The sequence below is a fragment of the Rhinatrema bivittatum genome, chromosome 5 (genome assembly GCF_901001135.1).
Source record: "Rhinatrema bivittatum chromosome 5, aRhiBiv1.1, whole genome shotgun sequence".
Taxonomy (NCBI): domain Eukaryota; kingdom Metazoa; phylum Chordata; class Amphibia; order Gymnophiona; family Rhinatrematidae; genus Rhinatrema; species Rhinatrema bivittatum.
Genome location: NC_042619.1, coordinates 210388757 through 210411455, shown reverse-complemented (window position 1 = coordinate 210411455; position 22699 = coordinate 210388757). Strand labels below are relative to the sequence as shown.

Below are 22699 nucleotides of genomic sequence, written 5' to 3'. Positions count from 1 at the left end.
AACGGCAGGGGAGAAAGTCTTCAAGCATATCCAGCATAGCTCTCTGCTTCAACGGCAGGGGAGAAAGTCTTCAAGCATATCCAGCATAGCTCTCTGCTTCAACGGCAGGGGAGAAAGTCTTCAAGCATATCCAGCATAGCTCTCTGCTTCAACGGCAGGGGAGAAAGTCTTCAAGCATATCCAGCATAGCTCTCTGCTTCAACGGCAGGGGAGAAAGTCTTCAAGCATTTCCAGCATAGCTCTCTGCTTCAACGGCAGGGGAGAAAGTCATCAAGCATATCCAGCATAGCTCTCTGCTTGAACGGCAGGGGAGAAAGTCTTCAAGCATATCCAGCATAGCTCTCTGCTTCAACGGCAGGGAAGAAAGTCTTCAAGCATATCCAGCATAGCTCTCTGCTTGAACGGCAGGGGAGAAAGTCGTCAAGCATATCCAGCATAGCTCTCTGCTTGAACGGCAGGGGAGAAAGTCATCAAGCATATCCAGCATAGCTCTCTGCTTCAACGGCAGGGAAGAAAGTCTTCAAGCATATCCAGCATAGCTCTCTGCTTGAACGGCAGGGGAGAAAGTCTGACACTTCAAGCATTTCCAGCATAGCTCTCTGCTTCAAGGGCAGGGGAGAAAGACAGACACTTCAAGCATTTCCAGCATAGCTCTCTGCTTCAACGGCAGGGGAGAAAGACTGACACTTCAAGCATTTCCAGCATAGCTCTCTGCTTCAATGGCAGGGGAGAAAGACTGACACTTCAAGCATTTCCAGCATAGCTCTCTGCTTCAACGGCAGGGGAGAAAGACTGACACTTCACTTTCAATGCATATCCAGCATAACTCTCTGCTTCAACTGCAGGGGGAATGAAGAAAAGTGTATCTATATACAGACAACCAACAAAGATTGAATTACATAGTCGGGGTAAACAAGCATGGGTGTAGCTTGCTTATTGCAGCGGTTACTACCCCTAACTAATTAAGCTAGATATTTCATTTAGATGCAGCTCCAACACTGCTCTCTACATTAATGGTGGGGGTGGAAGGGTAATAGAACCAAAAGGTTACTAAGAGCCAAGAGAAACAGATAAGTATGAAAAAAAAGAGTGTGAAACTTGCTGGGCAGACTGGATGGGCCGTTTGGTCTTCTTCTGCCGTCATTTCTATGTTTCTATGTTTCAGCCCAGAAAAAGGCACGATGTTCCAAACCTCATTCCTCCATACATCCAAGGAAGGAACAAAAATCCCTAGATGCTTTTGGCAAAGGGGTCTTTCATGGCTCAATGCTTTGCCTCCTACCAGTTGTACATGACCCAGTATAACAGAAACCTTTTTAAGAAGATACAGGATTTCTCTGAATCTTTACCTGACCAATTCCAGGATGAGCTTAATGCTCTAGCTCAGAAAGGCCTGGATGCGGACAAGCATGAGGTCCGCGCTGCGTATGACATATTTGACACTGCCTCTAGGGTGTCCGCAGCAGGGATTAGCGCAAGAAGGTGGGCCTGGTTGAAATCCTCCGACCTCAGATGAGAGGTACAGGACAGGTTGGCTGACCTACCATGTGCTGGGGATAATCTCTTTGGAGACAAAATCCAGGAGACTGTGGCGCAGCTCAAGGACCACCATGAAACGCTCCGTCAACTTTCTTCAATGTCTGCTGATTTCCCGTCCACCTCCAAGAGAACATTCAGGCGAGACGCTAAGCAACTGGCCTACAAACCAAGAAGGTATTATCCTCTGGCTTCCCAAGGTCGCCTTTCCAAGCCTTATCAAAAAGGTCAGTTCAGGCAGTCCCGACCTCAGAAGACCCAACCTGTTCCTCAGCCAGGACCAGCGTCAGGGTTTTGACTCCTTCCTGGAGAGCATAAGCCAACCTCCTCTTCCATCGGTATCGGTCAGCGGCCGTTTGTGCCATTTCACCAACAATTGGCACACAGTCACCACCGATCAGTGGGTACTTGCGGTAGTCACTCAGGGTTACCACCTCAACTTCCTGACTGTACCGGCAGACTCCCCACCTCGGCTGATGTGGGGATTGTCCGACCACTCTCTCCTTCTGGAAAAGGAGGTTTCAACCCTCCTCCAGTCAAGGGCAATAGAACCAGTGCCCCTCTCCCAACAGGGGCAGGGGGTTCTATTCCTGGTATTTCCTCATCCAAAAAAGTCAGGTGGGGTTTGTCCAATTCTGGACCTTTGCACCCTAAACAAGTATCTACAAAGAGAGAAGTTCAAGATGGTAACCTTGGGTTCGTTACTTCCTCTTCTACAGACAGGAGATTGGCTATGCTCTCTAGATCTCCAGGACGCATACACACACATCTCAATTATTGCATCTCATCGCAAATTCCTGCGATTCTTGGTCGGCCCTCGTCACTTTCAGTACCATGTACTACCATTTGGCCTAGCGTCTGCTCCACGAGTATTCACCAAGTACCTCGTAGTAGTCGCAGCCTTTCTCAGGAGTCAGGGTGTCCATGTCTACCCTTATCTCGATGATTGGTTGATAAGGGCTCCGACTCAACCAGCCACATTAGCGTCATTGCGTCTCACTATCCATACCCTAATCTCCCTATGGTTTCTAATCAACTATCCCAAATCCACGATAGTTCCATCCCGACTTTTTGAAAAAGTTTTGAAGTGTGGAGAAATTTACCACAGGACTCCAAATTAACCGCGAGGCTAACGGCTCCGTGGAAAAAAGAAGACTGAAGGGAGACCCCTGTGGCCAGGAATATCATGGCATGCTGGGCATGCTCAGTAGGCACTCTGGTGCCAGTCAAAAGTTTCATAGAAACTTTGACAGAAGTTTTTCCGTATAGGGCTCCATTACCGATGTCACCCATATGTGAGGACTACATCCTGCTGTCCTGGGATAACACCTATTACAAGGTAAGCAATTTTGCTTTTCTTCCACATCCAGGCAGTGGTATCTCAATCCCACGGTAGTGGACACAATATTCCAACGTTGGGGTTACCCTCACATAGACCTATTTGCATCAGTCCACAATCGCAAAGTAGAAAACTTCTGCTCTCTAACTCACAGCCACTACTCGCAGCCAAGAGATGCTTTCGCCTTCTCGTGGGCCAGCCATCTCCTTTATGCATAACCTCCACTTCCACTAATATCGAAGACTCTCATGAAGTTACAGAAGGACAAGGGTGAAATGATTCTGATAACCCCTCACTGGCCGCGCCAGGTATGGTTTCCAATCCTCCAGGACTTATCAGTACGCCATCACATTCCTCTGGGGAAGGATCCACTTCTGATAACTCAGAACAACGGATGCCTGTGCCACCCCAACCTCCAGGCCCTATTTCTGACTGCCTGGATGTTGAAAGGTTAATATTCCAACCTCTTAACCTTTCAGAGTCGCTGTCCCGAGTCCTGGTAGCTTCAAGAAAGCCTTCCACCAGAAGGTCTTACCGTTCTAAATGCAAGAGGTTTACAATATGGTGCACTTCTATGTCTTTAGATCTCTTCACTTGTTCCACAGCGAAGTTTCTGGACTATCTCTGGCACTTGTCAGAGGCAGCTGCATTTCATAAAGGCGTGGGGAATGTTCCTATTTCGTTACAACTCCTAGTAACACGTTTTATGAGAGGTTTGTTCCACTTAAAACCTCCACTGCACCCTCTGGCCTCTGCTTGGGACTTCAACATGGTTTTGGGGTGGCTCATGAAACCTCCGTTTGAGCCTCTCCACTCCTGTGATCTATGTTATCTCACATGGAAAGTAGTTTTCCTTCTCGCTATCACGTCCGCTCGCAGAGTTAGTGAATTGCAGGCATTAGTTACCTACCCGCCTTTCTATAAAATTCTGCATGACAGGGTAGTGCTCCGCACTCACCCTAAATTTTTACCAAAGGTGGTGTCGGAATTCCATATTAATCAATCCATTATCCTACCTACCTTTTTTCCCAGGCCCCATTCAAACCCAGGAGAACAGGCTCTGCAGTCCTTGGACTGCAAACGTGCCCTAGCCTTCTATCTAGATCGCACGTCGGCCCACAGGAAATCCACTCAATTGTTTGTCTCTTTCGATACTATCAAATTGGAACATCCTGTGGGAAAGCAGACCCTCTCCTCCTGGTTAGTGGACTGCATTTCTTTTTGCTACCAGCAAGCAGGCATTCCACTGCAAGATCGTGTAAAGGTACACTCTGTCAGGGCCATGGCGACATCAGTAGCGCACCTCCGTTCGATGCCACTTACTGATATTTGTAAGGCTGCTACCTGGAGTTCTCTCCATACCTTCTCAGCCCATTACTGCTTAGATGAAGCTGGCACACAGGATTCCATCTTTGGCCAGTATATTCTACGCAACTTGTTTTCAGTTTAACTTTCCAACATCCTTCCACTGACCCGTTCAGGGTTCAGGATGCCCTCCTAATCAAATTTCCACCCCTGTTGTTGTGCCTGTTACGTGTCTTTGGGTGCATTTGGTGCTCTGCTCGGGCATCCTCAGCTTGGTACTCACCCATACGTGAGGACTACCATCCTGCTTGTCCTGTGAGAAAGCAGAGTTGCTTACCTGTAACAGGTGTTCTCACAGTACAGCAGGATGTTAATCCTCACAAAATCTGCCCGCCACCCCGCGGAGTTGGGTTCACTTACGTTTTATTTTATTTTTCACACGTACTTTGTACTATAAGACGAGACTGAAGGGGGACCCCTGCTGGTTGCAGAGTCAGTGCATTGTTGGGCATGCCCAGTAGGTGCCAGTCAAAGTTCTAGAAACTTTGACAAAAGTGTTCCGTGATTGGCTCCATCCTCTGATGTTACCTATATGTGAGGACTAACATCCTGCTGTCCTGTGAGAACACCTGTTACAGAACAGCAACTCTGCTTTCTGTATTTGGTGAGGGGTCTGTCTCTGCTCTGTGCATGTGACCATGATGAGAGATTCTGCTAGCGTGTCTGTGTAGGGATCTATAGCAATCGGGGTTGTTTTGTTTCTTCGGTAGGTGGTGCATTGGTATTCCGGGACCCAGTGTAATATTTACAGTGCTGCGTAGGGTTATTGTAGTTTGAGACTTGGTGATATTACTGTTATGTTTACTATAGGCTTGCTGTATAGATTTTGAGTGTCTTTTTTGCAGGGTTTTGTGTTAGTTCACAATGTGTCTGGCAGTGGAAAGTGTTTGTGTTGCTATTACTGTGAGGTGATGCCAGAATTTGAAAATATTTTTTTGTTTGATGAGTTGTAAGGGAAACACCCAAGCTCCATTGCTGGGTGAATTTCTATGGATGCGCAGTATGTTACAGAACTGGAGGTGCAGGATTTATATTGACATTCTTTTCCTTCCTGTATACTTTCCAGATTTCACTCTCATAGCCATATAGAATTAGTTGAATAAAGCTATCAAATAATTTTAATAGTGGTTTTACTAGAGGTGTGAAACTGGCCAGCTTTTTAAAATTACGCAGAAGACCCTTTGGTCTTTCTTATTAAGACTTTTTTTTATAGCCAATTTTAAAGCAGGGGGCCATGCTATGGAGGTGGGTGTGATGAGGAAATGTCATTTTGGCTCTCCCCCTCCCCCCAAATTCTTCTGTCTAGAGATGCCACTGATTTTCTGTGACCTTAAGCAATAGTACAAGAAGGATTGGGGGTTGCTGGAGAGGCACACAAATGCATTAGTCCCTGGGCGCCAGAGACCCTTGGTATGCCACTGGGCGCGAGCCATATGGGGCCGCAAGCGGTGGCAAAGAGGAGTGACGATTTGGTGGGCTACGAGCAGCGGCACAATCGAGAATGAGGTAGGAGTTGGAGCCGAGACCATGGGGTGGCGTGACCGGGAGGGGGGTGTGGAGATGCAAGGCAGAAGGTTCGCCTAGGATGCCTAATCCCCTTGCACCAGCCCTGAGGTCTGGACAACTTTAAAGAGTAATTAATGTATAGCAGTGACTACTAATCAGTGTATTTGAGAAGCAGGAGTTAACAATTTGACATTTTTATTTCTCAAGCTTCCTGCCACTCACTAGCTTGCTGTTTGAAATCCAAGTATTCCTTTTATTGTAACCAAGAAATCTTTCAGCAGCAGAACTACATAGTTAAAACCTGCTAGCCAAATTGAGAATTACCCTGGAAAATAATGGGATTTGCTAGGTTTGTTTGTTTTTTTTGCTGTGCAGTACCAGGTGAAATACCCCTTGCTGCCTATTTATTCTGAATCTGGGGTTTGTTGCAAAAGCTAAGAAACTCTGAATTTTATTTGAAATTCTCTAGTATTTCACTTACAGATTTTCATCAAGCTAAGAAAATATAGTTAGGCTTTTTTTTTCCTTTTGTAGATGAATATGTTTAACATTTCATCAAAAGCTAATCATAAATACTACATAACATCCAGTGCCAGTAATCATTTCGGGGTGCAGTAACGAAGCCAATAGCCAATAACTCTGTGTAAATGTGACTCATAATTCTGTTATCTTGCCATATTCAGTCCTGGGCAGAAGGCTTAGGAATTCACCTTTGTCCAGGCCATTAACACAGCAATAGATTAGAATTCACTATCATGAGTTCTGAGTTCTGCAAATCAAATGCAACCTGTCCGGGTTTTTTAAAATATCTCCAGAACTGTCTGTTTGTCTGCTTCATTACCAGAAACTTAAATGTCACCAGCAGTTAGGCATCATGTAAAAGCCTTGTCACAGGCAAAATTTGCAGTAGAGCCGTGGATGTAGAGCATTGCTGAAGTTGGTAGTGCACAAGAAAATTTGCTGCTGCTATGGCCTTAAAGGCAAATAAGGACATGATGATTATTTAGATGAAAGAGATAATGAGCCTCCAAGCTGATATGCCCCTGTGCACAAAAGCACGTTAATTTTATCACAACCACATAATTGTGACAGAGTTCATGACAATAGGGATGGTGATGAAAACAGCTAGCATGCAGGGTTGGTGCAAGAATATTTGGAGCCCTAGGCGAACCTTTGCTCATGCACACCCACCCTCAACTTATCTATTGGCGGAAGTTCCAGCACAGTGCTCCTTTCTTTTGCTACGACCGTAAGTCGCAGACGGCTGCGACCGCGTCTACTCATGTCTTGCATTGTCCTGCTTCCCTCTCTGGGCCTGCTCGCGGTGGGGGCTAGCCTCTACCACCGCACATCTCATGGTTCCTTGTGGCGACCGGGATGCTGCCGCCACCCACGCTGACTTCGGGCCTTCCTAGGTGCGTGCACGCACCACTGGAACCTCTTTTGAAGTTGCTACGGCGAGAACCTCAGGGGCGTCCCTGACTGATGACATCATTTGGTCAGGGTTCTTAAGCACCGCCTTCGTACCCTGCTAGCTGACTTGGTAATGAGTTCCATCGCTATTCTACTAGCTCCTGTGTCCTTGGACCTATGGTGACTGTCTCAGACCCTTCTTGGGTACCCGCTCAGGTACCCGCTCCTCAGGGTCCTGCTTGCGCTCTCTCTGGAGACCCGGTCTTCTGGCTTCCCCCACTCCTTAGGCTAGCCCTGCGCCTTCCAGGAGTCCTGCCCGCCGTCTTCCCGCTCCTCGCGGTTGCCTCTGGGAAGGCTCTCACCACTCGGGAGACCTATCTCTGTGCTCCCCCACTCCTCAGGGTAGTGCCTACATTCTGCACCAGAAACTGTCTGTGCTTCCTCGCTCCTCGGGGCAGTGCCTTCGTTCAAACACCGGTATTGCCAGTACTTCCCCTCTTCTCGGGGTTGTCTACGTCATTTCCTGGAGACCTGACTTGGGCTTCTCTGCTCTGCAGGTTAGCCTACATCATTGCATCAGGACCTTCCTCATTATGCAGCTCTGCCCCTCGGGGTTGCCTCTGCAGCGTACCTCCTAGCTGCTACTGCCTAGCGCCACCCTCTCGGAGGTCTCTGCCCAGGTACTGCTCTCCAGCCCAACCTGTTTACTGTGGGGTTCCTCATGGCTGTGTCTCTCACCCCGCTCCTCGGGACCTCCCCACAGATTCTCTCCCAGAGCTCCTGCTGCATCTGACCTCGCCTCCCGATGGTGTAGACCTGAGGGGCTCCTCCCCACAGGTGGTAACAACTCTCACCTCGGGCCAAGGGTCTACAAAACCCACAAACCATAACATCTTTGGCAGTACTGGCTCTCCCTCTCTGTGCCTCATGCTAGTGGGATTTTGCCACCCCCAACATTTTGACATTCTAAGCAACTGCCTAGGTTGCCTAATGGAAGCACCAGCCCTGCTAGCACGCTGGCATAGCATGACAGAGTCAACATGTTAGCCTCTTCAGCATCCCTTCTCTCTTACCTGACACCCATCTGATGCAATGGCAAGTCCAATCAGACTTCCCTCTCTTTGATACAGCAAAGCAACCCAGATATTCCCCCGTCCTCATGACTCAAAAAAAGGCCCACTTGGACCCAGGGCCAGATTAAGGTGGTGTGCGCCCATAGGCAATGAGAGGTGGGGATTATCTTCCCCTTCCTCCTTGCGGAGGTAAAAGGACAAGACCATCCCTCCTGCCCAGATCCTATTTTTGGGGGCATCTCCTCTTCTCCAAGTCATGGTGCCATTTCTTTCCTAGCGGGCGCTGGCTCTAGGTCATCAGCAGCAGGTACTGAAGATTAAGAAAATTCAGTGTAGAGCCTCCTAAAGCCCTTATATATTGATTGGCCCTTTGGACCCCTGCCCCTTCTCCTGCATGGACTTCCTGTCACTATGGAAAACCATGTAAGAGACCACAAGATTTATCAGCGGTGGAGGCTGTAGGAGGCCTTATGCTGTTTTCATATTCTTCACTTGCTGCTGCTGCTGCTGCCCTGGAATTGGTGCTGCTAAAGGAGAGGAGTAGCAGCAGGCACAGATCTAGGAATGGCAGTGGTGGCAATGCTCTGGCAACTATAAATTTGATGCTGGAGGCAGTTGTCCTTGCCTAAATCTAAGTTTGCTTGGACCCCCAACTTTCCTCTCCTTATTTCCAACACTATAAGACTGCCCAGAAGCCCTGCAAGCCCTCATCTCCAATGCCTCCCTGAGCTCCTCTATCTCTCCACAGGCAGGAGAAGAGTTTCTTAGCTCCTCCTGGCTTCTCATTCATTGTTAAAATGTTGCTGGCTAAGCGCCATCTTCCCACTTTTACAGCACACAGATCAAAGCATGATGCAGGGCTGTGTGGCACCATTTTGACAGTGATGTGCAAGTTGGCAAGAGATGAGCACCTCTCCTCCTGCCACCGAGGAGTGCTGAGGCCTTGGGAGCTTGTCAGGGTTGGGGGAAGGGGGAGTGGATCCGGGCGACCTTGTTACAGATGGCCCTAATTTCTGATTGTGAACTTTAGGGAGATGAGCAGAGCCAGATTGGGAAAAGAAGCAAAAGTTACAATGTCCACTGCAGCCCTCCCCCCCCCCCCCCCCCCCTAGTTAAAAAATGGCAAAAATCATTAAAAAGCTTTTTCTAATTACCACAGTACATATAGCACTGCCATACATATGATGTCAGTTGTTATACTTACAACATTAAAAGCTAGTTAAAACAAAACTCTCCAAAGCCAGTAAGAGGCCAATTTTCAGTGGCTTTAGGTGCCTAACTTTGGAGGATGGTGAGGACACCTAAATTAACCCCTTTGAAAACTGACTGGGTTTGATCACCTAAAAAGTGTGTATAGCCAGGGGCAAGGTCATGGTGGAGGAGGGAAGTTAGGTGCCAACTGCTGATTTCCAGTGCTAGCCAAATCTAGGCATTGAAATAGCAGTCCTGGCTAGGTGTCCATTGTTGCTCTTACGTCAGTGCTATATTAATTACCATGTTTGTCTCCATCTCCTCTCCTAGGAGGCTTTTCCATGCATCTGCCACCCTTTCTGAGAGGGAATATTTCCTGGCGTTGCATTTGAGTTTACGTCCTTGGATCTTCACACCATAACCGCTTGTTCTGGAGCAGTCCTTCTTCTAGGAAAGGCTTACTTCTTATGCACTGAGATATTTGGATGTCTCTCCACCAGAATACATTCTCATCTCACAGGGCTTGTGGTGAAGAACCCATGCTATTTTAGCAGCCCTTCTGTGGACTGCTTCCACTTTATTTGTGTCCTTCTAGGGGTACAGAATTGAGAACGAACACAATTCACCAAGTGAAGTCTATCCAGTGGCATCATCATCTCTTTTTTTCCTACTAGTTCTGTATCCTCCTGTGCACCCTTGCATCTCCCTGTCATCAAGATCTTTTTATTTCCTACTAATTCTGTATCTTCTTATGCACCTTTGCATCTCCCTGGCATCATTATCTTTTTTCCCCTACTAGTTCTGCAACCTTCTATGCATCCCATCATTTCTCTGGCATCATTGTCTCCTGTTTTCCAACTAGTTCTGCATCCTCCTCTCCACCCCAGCATCTCCCTGGCTCCTGTCATTGTCTTGTTGCACTATTTTTCTAGATAACACAGGCATAATCCTCACAGACTCTTACATTTACTTCTGTCCAAGAAAACACCAAGGCAGTTTTCCAGGCTAAAACAGAGATATTTTATTAAAGGGGCAATCACCAAAGGAATTTCTGGGAATGGGAAAAAAGCCTTTAAAAATTGTCACAGGCCATCTCTAGGGAAAAGAGGTGGTGCTGAGGGTGGACCTGAAAAATAATTTCATTTCACAGCTTTAACCTCGTCCTTTGCTCCTGCATCTACAAAGGATGCCGGTTAGTTTCCAAGACCGGGGGGGGGGGGGGGGGGGGGGGGCTGTGAGCTGCCTACAACCACTGAAAATTTCCTTCTAAATATGTTTTTATTTTCAAAGCTTAATGGTTCATTTACTTATTGATTAGTGTTTGCATGTGTTTTTTGCCTTCAGCAGTTTTTAGAAAAAAAAAAATTTCAAAAGGACAGAAACACTAATGCACATTTTCAGTGGCATTCCAGGGGCCTCTGATTACAGAAAGAAATGATTCCTCCAGATTATCACACTGTGTCCTCTCTGGCTGCTGCTAAGGAGCTGAAGTTGTAAATCATACTAATGTAGTTTGCAAATAAAGTGCTATAAAAACCTTATTCATTTCAAATGAATGTGTGTGTGTGTGGGGGGGGGGGGGCGCGAATATTTATTACTACTTCATCCATAAAATCTGTGGCAGTGCTGCTGTCATTGAAAGCATTGTCCAGTGGCAGCAGCAGCAGCTTTATAGTATTAGTGTTTGGGAAAACGCTGTACAGTGAGACCAGCAAGTTGACAAGATCCTGTTCTTTTCAGGCTCAATTCACCTGAAACTTTGTCCTCTGGAGGGTGAATAGTTAATCTCCCTCTCCTACCCCTTGCCTCCAACTCCTTGTAAAAGCAGAGATTCAACCAGAAGAGAAAATATTCACCACAGCCCTACTCAAAAGATATTTGGATCTTGCAGGAGGAGGCGCCACCTTGCTCACTCCATTAATGCCCTTCACTCTGCCCATAGACACGGCAGCAATCTCCCATTCATCCAAATCTGCAGCTTCAGACATGAGTATATGCCCTCCTGTTCAAGGCTGGTGTGGGTCCAGGCTGGAGCCCATCTGTTCCATGGGGAGTTATTGATATTTTCTAAGCTTTGCATTAGTGGAAAAATAGGAGACAGTGAACCCCTTCTAGTGCATTTCATGTAATACCCCTAAAACATTGCAACTGGCTGTACCTGTTTTTAAATACTGCCTAAACTTTTCTATGCAAAAATTACTTGGATTATTTTTTTTAATTTTATTGGATCTGGCAGTTGCTTCCTCCTCCTTTGGGCTTCCAGCTGAATCGGAATCAGCGCTAGAATCTGGCGCCTTAAGCCTTCATTCATAACTATCCGGGATTTTTTTCCCCCAATTTTCTATCCCCTGCAGATTTGCTTGGTCCAGACAGTGCAGCAGCCATACACTCAGCGGCCATGCACCAAGGCTTCCTCCAGAACACTGCAGTCATAGTCCTGAATCCCAGCCACAATGACTGACTCCCTCCTTCCATGGGCTTCTGCCTCCACAGCATCCACAGCCCTGGCCAACCCAGGAAGCAGGACCTGAGTCAAGAGTGGAGCGCAGGCCCCTCAGCATGGCAATGAACATAGTGCCACTGAGTTACTAGGCTTTTAAAGGACTGCTGTAGCCATTCCCAATGGACATCTAGGGCAGGGATTCCCAAACCTGTCCTGGGGACTTCATAGCCAGTTGGTTTTTCAGGATATCTGAAATGAATATGCAAGAGATAAATTTGCATACACTGAGTCTCCATAATATGCAGATTTATCTCATGCGTATTCATTGTGGATATCCTGAAAAGCCAACTGGCTTTGGGGTCCTCAGGACAGGTCAGGGAAATCCTGATTGATCTAGGGGCTCATCTTTTAAAGTTGCTTATTCCATTGTAAGTCTAATTTTTCTTTCATTTACAACTTTTCACTCGCTCTCACATTATTCTACTTTCTATTAAGCATTTCTTCCCATAGACACAAAATGAAAGAAAATCTTTAGTACATGGGCCCAGGCAGGAAACAAAGCAAGAACACAAGGAGATAAAGATAGTAAATAACTGTGGACTGGTTACATCCCATCATGTAGGGAAAAGGAAAGGGAATCTTCTAATGAGCCCTTCACCAGTACTCTTAAGCATATGAAAGCAAGCAGCAGAGAGTAAGTCCATGCTGTTAGAGTCTGGGGATGCAATGTGCTGTGACTGCCACTAAATACTGTTGGTGCAGCGCTCTTTATCACACTTAGCAGAGCATGCACGCTGAGCGTGAAGAATACACACAGTGCAACACATTAATCACATAAGTATCAACACTGTCAATAGGAGGCACAAAGAAAGGAACTAGCTCTTCAAGAAGAAAAAGTATTGATTTTTTTTCCCTTCCTGGTTTTCTTTTTGCATCCATACAGCTGCTGCTGGTGCCGCATTCTACCCTAGAAGTGCCTGTTCAGTTCTACCCTTCTGCCCTTGGAAAAGCCAATCACAAAACATCCATCATCTTCATGTGCCCACAGGTATGTAATAGCACTTGATATGCAAAGCAACGCAGGATGTGAAAAGAAAGGCTTTTATGGTAGTGTAGAACAAAATGTTACAGCTAAACAAGAATGCTAAATTTCACTGTCTGATCAGAGTACTGAGGCTGGGAGCTGAACAGAGTGGATTCACTTTGATATTCACTGTCACTTTCATTTTCAGCTGCTTCTGTTAGATTCCTGGATTCAGGATATGCCTGTAATGATGCAAGTAAATGCTAGATTACTTTGGGTTTAAAATACTACCCTGTTAGTTAAGAAATCACTTATCTCCCTGTTCATCACAGACTGGGGAAATATTCCAGATCAAAGTTGAACTGGGCAGATTTTTGGCCTGTTTCAAGTTTTTCAGAATTTTCTTGGGCTCGATTGTGGAAATTTGTCAGTACTTCCCAAGCGAGTCTGGAGAACTTTCAATCAGATGATGCAGAGTTTGCCTTGGGTTCATCAGTACCTGGAATCCACATTGTCTGATTCACAAGGTCTGAAGCAGGCAGATTCAAAGTGTTTGTGGTGAAAAGCTTTTGAGTGAGGTCCAATAGTGATTACAGTTTTTATGATTATAAATATAGCTGTATGAGAATATCACTTTCTCATCATTTGATGATGAGATTTGTACAAATAATGCCATAATTCACAGGTTTGTATTGGGATTCTTTGTAGGTTACAGTATTTTTCATCAAATCAGATGAGGTTGTACATGCACAAGTCCCTTCCACAGGTGTGATTTTTATTTCAAAAGTTTGGATGTTGCATATCAGATTGTTTTCCACTTTTTCTCTTCTTTCAGTATAATGGTGAAGAATGAAACTACTATTTAGCATGCAGTATAAAAAGAACTGGTATTACAGCATAAGAGGGCCAGAAATATCTGCACATGAGCAGCTGCTGAATCATGTAGCTTTTGCTTTTTTTTTTTTTAATCATGTTGAGTTGTAAAATGATGGTGAGTAAGACTGACTTATAAATGACATTGGCTGGCTACCAAGATAAAATGCAGTCTGGATGAATTGTCTTGGAGAAAAAAGAACAAAGGCATGGCCTTTGTCAGATATCAAGGAAATAGAGCCCCATACCGTGTTTCCCCGAAAATAAGACATCCCCCAAAAATAAGACCTAGTAGAGATTTTTGCCGAATTCCTAAATATAAGACCTCCCCCGAAAGTAAGCCATCCCTTGTAAACAGGGGCGGATTGACCTATCGGGGGATCGGGCTTCCCCCGGTGGGCCGGTCAATCCTGTGACGTCATTTTTTTTTTTTAAATAAAGTTTCCAAGGTATTAGGGGCAGACGTGAGCAGTGGTATCCCGAGGGGAGCCAATGCCCCCGGGTGCAAGGAGGCTCATGCGGCCGCTGAGCCTCCTTGCCTGAAGAAAAAGCTCGCATTCAAACGCGCTGATACTCTTCCTCCTTCCTGCCTGTGCGCCCCGGAAGTAAACGTTGCCGGAGTCGCGTGGGCAGGAAGGAGGAAGAGCATCAGCGCGTGCAGAAGAGGAGGAGCCGCCGCGGGCAGCTGCGAATCCCAAGTCGCAGCAGCCCAAGAAGAGGAAGAGGCCCGGTAGCAGGGCCGAGGAAGAGGAAGAGGCCCGGTAGCAGGACTTCCACGGCCCGAGAAGTTCAGGGCCGCTGCAGAGCCCATCCTGCGGCGACCCGCGAAGAGGAGGCCCAGAGGTGAGAGAGAGGCTGAGGGTCTGTAGAGGGTGTGTGCGTACGTGTATGAGATGAGTTGAGAGATTGTGTGTGGGTGTGAGGATCTGAATGTTTGCAGAGGCAGCATGTGAGAGCCTCTGTGTGTGTGAGAGAGACAGCGTGTGACAGTGAGAGCCTATGCTTGAGCAAGACAGCATGTGGGAGTGAGAGAGAGCCTGGGTGTGTGAGAGTCAGACAGCATGTGCCAGTGAGAGACTGTGTGTATGAATGATTGTATGAGAGACAGCATGTGACAGTGAGAGCCTGTGTGTGTGTGTGTGTGTGTGTGTGTGTGTGTGTGTGTGTGTGTGTGTGTGTGTGTGAGAGAGAGAGAGAGAGAAATGCATGTGAGAATGAGAACCTGACTGTGTTTGAGGGAAGAAGATGGAGAGAAAAGAAATACGGAAGAAAAAAAGACAATATAAAAGGAATTGGCAAAAAAATAAGAAAGGGAAGGTGGGAAAAAAAAAAGCCTGTGACCAACCGATTAGAAAACTAACATCAGCCAGCAAAGGTAAAAAAAAAAAAAAATTACTTTTTAGTGTTTGGCACATGTAATCTTTGGGAATGTGCAAGAATAGCACTTTCTCTATGCGGATCTCACAATGTACGAGATCAGCATGGAGAAAGTGGAAGCCCACGGGGCCTGCACAGAGGAGGCAGCAGAATGGGCTTCAGTGTCAGTAGCAGCAATCGGCACCTCCCCAGTAGCCATGTGGCAGCAGTGACAGTGGCAGCAAGATTACTGACATCTGGGGATGGTGGCAGTACCAGTCGGGGGACCCCTTCCAAGCAGTGTGCAGAGGTTCAAAAGCAGCAGAGTCAGCCCAAGCTGACTACCATGAATGCTGCACACTCTTACCTCTCTCTGACAACACACTGGTGGGACATGGCTGACGCAGGGGCAGCCAGCAGCTCAACGGTATTGGACATCCCCTGAAAATAAGGCCTAGTGCATCTTTGGTAGCAAAAATTAATATAAGACACTGTCTTATTTTCGGGGAAACAGGGTAGTAGATCATTTTAGCCTAGTGCATTGCAAGATCTTCCCTTCTTTAGAAAGCAGCCTTCCTGACTCCAAGGACAGGTCCGGTACATAATAGCATGATTTTCTCAGAATCCTGCTGAAATAGCTTACAGATGCCGATGCCATAAATTAACAGTTTAACATACCATCAAATACAACAGCAGTAAAACAAGTAAATAATTCATTTCTCCTGAGGCAGAAACAAATTGAACCTTGCCATTTGTTTTTTTGCCTTACCATACATCTGCTTTCAAACTGGCAAATTTCCAGGTTTTTATCTCTTCTCTCACTTTAATTGATATTTCAGCCATTCATCTGCCTGCTCTGGACCTCTACAACCTTTTCAGTTTATTGCTGTAACCTTTGCAATTTGTCTCTGCCCTTTTCGTGGCTGGATCATTTCGATCTTCTCCTTTATTTCTCTTTACTTTGGGGGCTACATAATCCTTACCAAACAGACACCAGACAGTTCAAAGGAACTATGGTAATGATGTGAAACTTACAATTACGGCACATTTTTTTAAATCTGTTTAAACAAAAGTATCTCTAGTGAAAACCCTTAAAGGTTTCCTTTCAAATATTTGAAATCTTGATTAAAACTTTAATTTAAAAAAAAGAAGTCATTGATTTGTTTCTGTGATTTCCCGGATTAAATGCATCTGAACTGACAGCCTTAGCAATCTACGCCATCTTATAACTGAGTAGCTTAGTAATCAGAAATCAAGTAATGGCACTGCTTACAGGCTATGCTTTTAATGTTTCTGATTGCACCTTGTTGTTAAATTGAGGGAAATGGTTTCTGGGTTATTATCTGTTTGAGGTATGTAAAGGGTTCTTCACAATTTGATTCTGAGTTTAGGCTCTAGTCACTTCACTCCATTTATCAAATTCTAAAATTAACTTTGTTGGGACAGCCAAGCTATTTGCAGGACTGAAATGTGCAATGTGTGAGGTATAAATATATATACATTTTAACCAAGTTTTTCAAGCATGCTAATTCTGTTCGTACATGATTGGAGAGGATAGAAGACTAGCTAAAAAAAAAAAAAAAGCAGCTCCTCATTACAAATATATCAAGTGAATATGGTAGGTGTCTCATGTGTAAAGTGTGATGTTCTTTCCAAATGCCTACATGAAAGAAAGATCAATACTGTTGCACTTCAGGACACTCAAGCAGAAGATAACCCAATTGCAAATTAAAAAATGTTTGAATTTTACTTCATCTCTACTATTAACCCCCTGAAATACAGTATTGCAACCAAAATATAACAGATTACAAAGTGCCCAAAGAAATTTCCAGAAATAGAATATCAAAAGAATTGTAACGTTAAGCCATCAGTTCAATTGTTTGTAGCACAACTTTCATTCTGGCCTGGAAATTCAACCAGTTAGCCTTCTGGAAATCTGGATTAGATTTGCTAAGTGGTATCTGGGGCCCGATATGAATGACTGAATAGAACTGGCTGATGCTGACTATTTGGAAATGAAAAGCTCTCTCTGTGCAGCAAACAGGTAGCCACAGTTGTCTTCTGAAATAAAGCATAAACCCGGGTTATATTTCAATATTCTTCTTGTTTTTGATCACAAAGAATGTGTAGATCATTTATGGCTGACTAGTCTACGAGCTGTTCTTCTGCTTCATTGGTCATGTAATAACACTATTACCACGTGATAACTGTTGAAGTTGCCAGCATATTGACAGATGAGCTGAAGTTGGCATCATTAGACATGCTGAATTTGATGATTTTTCCATGTTGGTTACAGATATCTGGCTATTCTGATGGTAATGGCTTTTACCACTGTTATAAACTCAGCAGTTAAAGTAATTCAAAAACAATTGCAAATAGTACATCCCATGCTGGAAGTCAGAAAGCAATCAACTCCTGAAATAATGGATAACAATGGTAGATGAGTTAAAAGCCAAAGCCTTGCTGCAGTTTCTAAATTTCACCAGAAGACAATGATAGAGAGCAACAACAGCGGAGACTAATTTTGCCCAGTCTAACCACAAAGCAAGGAATCTCCTTCACCATCATGGGGCCATTGAAACATCAATAAAAAGAACATCAAAGGTTAATGCAAATTGCCTCATACCTTTTTTTTGTCTAGAAAAACTCTGATAAATAAACAGCATAAACAGGATATATGGAGATTACTGCAATATTGAAGAACCTTCCTGAAAATTCTATACACTCCTGGCCATACACCAAGAAAGAAATCACAACTGCCCTGAAGAATACAAAAACATAAAAAGCCACAGGCAATGATAGCATTTACCCAGAGTTCTTAAAAAAAACCCTTTGGACATGTCAGGCAGGAATGGCTGGCTGCTTTATGTACCATGCTTTCATCTAAGTGGTATTGTTTCTTAAATTCTAGAAGCAGCAAAAGTTGTAGCTTGCTGAAGCCTAGAAAATCTGAAGTTCAACCTTCTAGCTACAGATCTATTTTATGCCTGTCAGTGACATTTAAACTGAGTGTTCATTAAAGCCATGTGTATCACCAGCAGTCGAGAAAAATCTATTGAGTAAACCAGCCTTGGACAAGCAAGAAGCTGCTGCAAACAGGTTCTCTGCCTTACAAGCTACATTGAACTTGAATACCAATGTCAGTCAAAAAATAGATCCATCATGGCAGTTCCATCATCTGCTTATGATACTATCTGGAGACACGGGATCCTCCTTAAGAAAGCCTATTTAATCAAGTGCCATGTGACACTTAATTTGCTTAGTAATCAAAACTTTTGGTTACATCTCATTGAAAATAAATGTGACAATAATGATTAATAAAGCTTTCCTATCCATCAAAAAGACAGACACTAAGACCTTAGGTAAGATCCTAATGAAGGATCTGTCTGAGCTGGAAGATTAGTTTTGTAAATAGAGACCACAACCAAACCCATCAAAAAAAAAGAAGCATAGTAGATCTTTTTGATTTTAAGCAGTAACTGCCACTCCATGCAGGTTATCCCCCGTGCCTTCGGTTAAGAGTAGTAACGGCCTCTTCGTGCAAGTTATCCCAGTTAACACAGGTTACACCCCTTTCTTCGTTTCCATTCTTTAGCCATTAAGCTTTCTTTCCACTGAAAGAGGCTCAATTCCTGTGCATCATTAATACCCTTCATGCATTTAAAAGTTTGTTTCATATCTCCTCTGTCCCTCCTCTCCTCCACGATATTCATATTTAGATCCTTCAGTCTCATCTCATAAGCCTTTTGGTGCAGAGCCCATACCATGTTGTCACTTTTCTCTGGAGTGTCTATCCTTTTTGAGATAGATCTCCAGAATTGAACACCAAGTGAGGCCTTACCAGGGACCTGTACAGGTCCTTTTTTCTTGCTGTTTATGCTGCTCTCTTTGCAGCCCAGCATCCCTCTGGCCTTAGCCACCGCCCTATCACATTGCTTCACCGCCTTCAGATCATCACACACTATCATCCCGAGGTCTCTTTACTGGTCCATGCACATCAATCTTTCACCCCTATTATATAGAACTCCTTTGGATTTATGCACCCCAAATGCATGACTCTGTACTTCTTGGCATTGAATCCCAGCTGCCAAACCCTCGATCACTCCTCTAGCTTTCTTAGATCACTTTTCATTCCTCTACTCCTTTAGGCATGTCCACTCTGTTGCAGATCTTAGTGTCATCTACAAAAAGACAAACTTTTTCTTCTAACCTTTCCACTATGTCGCTTACAAAGATATTGAATAGAACCGGCCCCAAAACTGATCCTTGAAGCAAATGTAACATCAGGACTTGCTAGAGACATAAAGTTCCTGGATGTAATAAATGATTGCTTCATGGAGCAATTGGTTCAGGAACCAAGAAGAGAGGGAGCTATTTTAGATTTAATTCTTAGTGGAATGCAAGATGTGGTGAGAGAAGTAACGGTGGTGGGGCCACTTGGCAATAATGATCATAACATGATCAAATTTAAACTAATAACTGGAAGGGGGACAATAAGTAAATCTGCAGCTCTAACACTAAATTTTAAAAAGGGAAACTTTGATAAAATGAGGAAAATAGAAAAAAACTGAAAGGTACAGCTGCAAAGGTTAAAAGTGTTCAACAGGCTTGGACGTTGTTTAAAAATACAATCCTAGATGCGCAGTCCATATGTATTCCGCGCATTGAGAAAGGTGAAAGGAAGGCAAAACGATTACCGTCATGGTTAAAAGGTGAGGTGAAAGAGGCTATTTTAGCCAACAAAACATCCTTCAAAAATTGGAAGAAGGATGCATCTGAAGAAAATAGGATAAAACATAAGCATTGTCAAGGTAAGTGTAAAACATTGATAAGACAGGCGAAGAGAGAATTTGAAATGAAGTTGGCCATAGAGGCAAAAACTCGTAATAAAAACGCATATATGCGCGTATATGGGTTCTTTTTAAAATACGGTCTGTGCGCGTGAGCCTGATTGTTCATGCATCCCCTAATTTCAGTGCACAACGGGCTTTTAAATTCACCTTTAAATATCTAGATGAATTATATCCTTCACATAACAGGCACACTAAAATGCAGAGTTACCTGCCAGTTTTCTCATTGCTTCTTTTCTCTTCAGTGGCAAGCTCATCTACTGGCAGAACCTAATTACTTCACTCCCTAAGGGGAATGAGGGGAACTTTCAAACAAATCTGCATGGCTCCATATACACACATATGTGGGTGCATGGAGATCTACTACAGTATTTTATAACCTGCACATATGTACATGCAGATAATAACATATGTTTTCTTGTGCATGAATATCTGTAATGTGTTGAAAATGCATAATTTTCCTACTTATTTTTAAAATCTACACACATATATTTTACGAGCCAAAAAAAATTGCGACTTGCTCACGTAAAACCCTATTTACATGCGGAGGTCGATATATTTTAAAACATGCACACATAAATTAAATAACCAGTTTGCCAAAACCTCCACTCGTTCATCTAGTCCTTCTGCAGGTCATTGAGACCTTCCTAGTTCTTTACTCTGAACTCCCCCCAATTCATCCAGACATCCCACCCAACCAATAGAAAACAATAGACGAGTCTGATATCAATTGCGCAAGATAATTTTCAGGTGTAAAATAATGTAAATAAGTTGCCAAATGTACGTGCATAAGTCTGTTATAAAATAGCAATGTATGCAGGTATTTCTTGGCCCCACCCCAGAATACCCCTAAACTACCTTTTTTTTTCATGCATAAATATGCACAAGAGGCCAAAAATACACTCGTACTTGTAATGTTTGTAAAATATGATATACTTGCACGCATATATGATAATTTTATGTGTGTAAATGTTTTGAAAATTCCCTCCAGTGTGAAAAACTAGAGCAATCTCTATACCAAGGAATGTAGTAACCTTTATCCATGCAATTTACTATATAATAAGTCCAATAGGCCCTTTCAATTACCTTATATACTACTTTGGCACTACCATGTGTAACATAAAAGGCTGAGAGTGAACTTTATCTGTGCCTGCTTCTCTTTCATTTCTCTCATGTTTTTCTTTTTTCCTCCTCCTCCTCCTCTTTATTTATTTATTTATGTATTTATTTTGAATCTTTTAATATACCGATGCTCAAGATAAATATCTTATCGTACCAGTTTACAGCATAACAGGGGATAACCAAACGAATAGGAGGAAGTTACAAAAAACAGGGTATTGCAATTCGGGACAAGAGAGCAAGGAAGAATTGGCTAAACATAGTGTTAATATAGTGAAAACAATAAGTAGTTTATAAACTTAACTTGACGAGTAACCAAGTAGGAGATCAAACAACAGTCAGTTCTTCAGGGGTGCATAAATCTATACAGGGTTGACACAAGTGGTGAAAGGGTTGGAAGGGAAATGACAAGGTCAGGGCGGAAGGAGGAGGGAGAAAGACAAGGCAGTGTGTGAAGGGGGAGGGGGAGGGGCTGCGAATCTATTAGGGTGGCTTGCCTAATAATAGGTTGGAGCCAGAGGGCAGCCAGAGTTACTGAAGTTATAATGAAGCAGAGTAGAACTGACAGGGGATTATGAATTGGTTAGGGGAAGGCTAGTTTGAAAAGCTATTTACTTGATATATTTATTTACTTGATACTATTTATATCCCACCTATAGTGAAACAATTGTACTAGGTGGGTTACAACATCTTAAAATCAAATACAGCAAATAATTAAAATACTGTGGGGTACATTTTAAAACACAGCGCGCGCGTACTTTTGTTCGTGCACTAGGCGCGAACAAAAATACGCCAGATTTTATAAGATACGCGCGTAGCCGCGCGTATCTTATAAAATCCGGGGCCAGCGCGCGCAAGGGGGTGCACATTTGTGCAACTTGCGCGGGCCGAGCCCTGCGCGTGCTGCCCGTTCCCTCCGAGGCCGCTCCGAAATCAGAGCGGCCTCGGAGGGAACTTTCCTTCCACCTCCCCCCACCTTCCCCTCCCTTCCCCTACCTAACCCACCCCCCTGGCCCTATCTAACCCCCCCCACCTCTGTCGCACAAGTTACGCCTGTTCGAGGCAGGCGTAACTTTGCGCACGCCGGGCTGGCTGCCGCGCGCCATGTTCTGGTCCGGGGGCTGGTCCGGAGGCTGCGGCCACACCCCCGGAACGCCCCCGGGCCGAAACCACGCCCACGGCACCGCCCCGGATGACGCGACGACCGCGCCACGCCCCCGCCACGCCCACCCCAAGAAAGCCCCAGGACTTACACACGTCCCGGGGCTTTGCGCGTGCCAGAAGCCTATGCAATATAGGCTCGGCGTGCGCAGGGGCGTTTTAAAAGGGTTACGCTCGTACCTTATGTGCGTAACCATTTTAAAATCTGGCCCATAATGTATAAAAATCTACAACAAACTTTTTATCATGCTAGCCATCAATAAGAACACACTTATTCCAGGATAAAAGCCTGCTTAAATAAATGAACTTTTATATGTTTTCTAAAGAGACAAATACTGTCAATTATATGCAGATTCTCCAGCAAGGAGTTCCATAGCTTAGGCTGCATCACAGAAAAAAATCTAGATCGTGATATATCTAATCTTACTTCCTTTGCTGATGGGATTACTA

General features: G+C 44.5%; 1 protein-coding gene across 1 annotated transcript in view; it reads left to right on the top strand.

The window, feature by feature from the left end:
- Nucleotides 1–22699, top strand: part of CFAP47 (cilia and flagella associated protein 47) — a 1765744-nt gene that overhangs the window by 1400280 nt on the left and 342765 nt on the right. Inside the window, exon 55 of the mRNA XM_029603108.1 lies at nucleotides 12810–12914. Within this exon, the coding sequence (XP_029458968.1) occupies nucleotides 12810–12914 (105 nt within the window). The remainder of the gene's footprint in view (nucleotides 1–12809; nucleotides 12915–22699) is intronic.